General features: G+C 41.8%; 1 protein-coding gene across 1 annotated transcript; it reads left to right on the plus strand.

Annotated features, from left to right (window-relative positions):
• The first annotated feature begins 614 nt into the window (after positions 1–614).
• On the plus strand, positions 615–1,472 carry LOC147637907 (17.8 kDa class I heat shock protein-like). Its single transcript, XM_086798959.1, has 2 exons — positions 615–844; positions 997–1,472. Exons 1-2 carry the CDS (start codon positions 634–636, stop codon positions 1,266–1,268), a joined length of 483 nt encoding a protein of 160 aa, XP_086655085.1. The 5' UTR covers positions 615–633; the 3' UTR covers positions 1,269–1,472.
• Positions 1,473–2,040: the final 568 nt, after the last annotated feature.

A 2,040-nucleotide genomic window follows, 5' to 3' on the forward strand; every position in this document is an offset into this window, starting at 1 on the left:
GAGCGTATAAATTCAAAAAAGCTATCGTAGATGGTGATGAATTTGTGCCACTCTCTCCAAAAATCTGCAAGCCTGTTTTGTTTAGTTTGACGCTTTATTTTTCACCATATGTAATTACGTCGCTTGTTTTTCCAAGATTTTATAATAAATAACACGTACAGTTCTTGCAAATTCATTGTCTAGTTGTTTTAAAAATTTAAACATGTATGTTCCTATACATGTGCTGTTATTTTCATTTCGATTTGGACAGCTCATGTTTATTTTCATTTTACAGTGTAATATCATTTAATTTTACATTTCATATTTAGCATGGATCATACTTTACAATTCAGTAGTTTATCTTCCAGTAATTTAAAATAATAATTTATCGCACTAAAGCTAGAAGTACTAGAATGTCTAAGGTTATTCCTTGTCTTATTAAAGCGACAAGCATTTAGCTCCTTATTTTATATTTACTCGGTGACTAAAATCAAAGCGTGCGCCTTACCATTTCGTTTCTAATTTTAGCGAAAATGATGCCGCGTGGTTTCATTGGAAAGCTCGCGATCTCACGAGAGAGAAGAGCAACTACTACATAGACTGGTTGCAGAATAGGAGTCGTGATTAGCAGAGAGAGAGAGAGAGAGGCAGAAGATGGCGGTGATGCGAAACTGTGAGGTGTTCTTCGACGAGGACGTGCTGGACGAGTTGTTCATGGACGAGGGCTTCTGGGATACCACCGACTGCACGCACGTGCAAGAGACCCCGCGCCGCCACATGTCTCGCCGTGCCAAGCAGGCCGCCAATCTCAAGGTCGACTGGCTGGAGACCCCCAACGCACACATCTTCAAGGCCGACCTTCCAGGTTAAATATATATATATATATATATATATATAGCTGTTCTTGGCGTGTGTTTAGAAAGCGTTAACCACCATAGAATCTTAAAAGAGTACAGTGTAGTACGCAAACTAGGCCTGTGATGCGATCATCGAGTTGGCCGTGCATGGGCGGCGCAGGGATGAAGAGGGAGGACATCAAGATCTCGTTGGAGGACAAATGCCTGCGGATCAACGGTGAGAGGCCGAGGGAGGCGGTGGAGGGCCCCCACAGCTGGCACCGAGTGGAGAGGCCCAAGGGGCGCTTCTCGCGCAAGTTCCCGTTGCCGGAGTCGAAGCTGCTGGACGTGGACGCCATCAAGGCCTCCTTGGAGGACGGCGTCCTCACCATCACCCTCCCCATCAACAAGCCCGAGCAGAAGTCCAACGTCAAGAGCATCGAGATCGCCTAATAATAAAACACACACACACACACACACACACACACACACACACACACACACACACACAAAATCGAGGCTACGTATGCAGGATTTCCACAAGTATATATAGCATGCTGCACAGTTACTCGCATCACACCCGCATGTATAGTGATCGGTACCGCCCCTTTCTAAGTTCAGTGTGAATTGAGTACTTTCTTTGGAATTCAAGCTCGTGATATAGTGATGTGAAAACATTTTTGTCAATGCTGGGATGCATTATCAGGACTTTGGTGTCCTCCAAACACGTTCAAACCAAGGTAATTACGATATAACCAGGCACAAGAGGTAATTAACGTCCTAAAGTTTAAGCGAGATGGGTCATTACTTCCGTGGAGTGAGTGTTTTCGGATGGCCGTATTTTGATGTTCTAGAACTTCTAGCCAACACAGAAATGCGGGCTACATGTAAAGATACATGAGCGAACACAGATTGTGTAAGCTAACTGTGTGTAAGGATGTATAAATGGGCGCTCACACATCAATTTGATGGTCAACGTAAAGGGTTGACCTTAGAGAAGTAAGGTGTTTACCACAAGGGACTTTAAACACATTCCTATATATAAAGTTATCTTGCAAATTTTTCTAAAATTTAACACTTTTTTTTAATTCAATCTAGTAAAATTGATTTCTTATATATTTAGTAAATTGAATTTAGTAAAATAATAGAAAATGGTAATATCTATATAGGCAACCGACTTCGAAATTAAACGAATTAAGTTTTCTTTATATAGTAGATAGCATTT

This window comes from Cibotium barometz, chromosome 6 (assembly GCF_041138505.1).
Source record: "Cibotium barometz isolate CiBa-2024 chromosome 6, ASM4113850v1, whole genome shotgun sequence".
NCBI classification, from domain to species: Eukaryota; Viridiplantae; Streptophyta; class Polypodiopsida; order Cyatheales; family Cibotiaceae; genus Cibotium; species Cibotium barometz.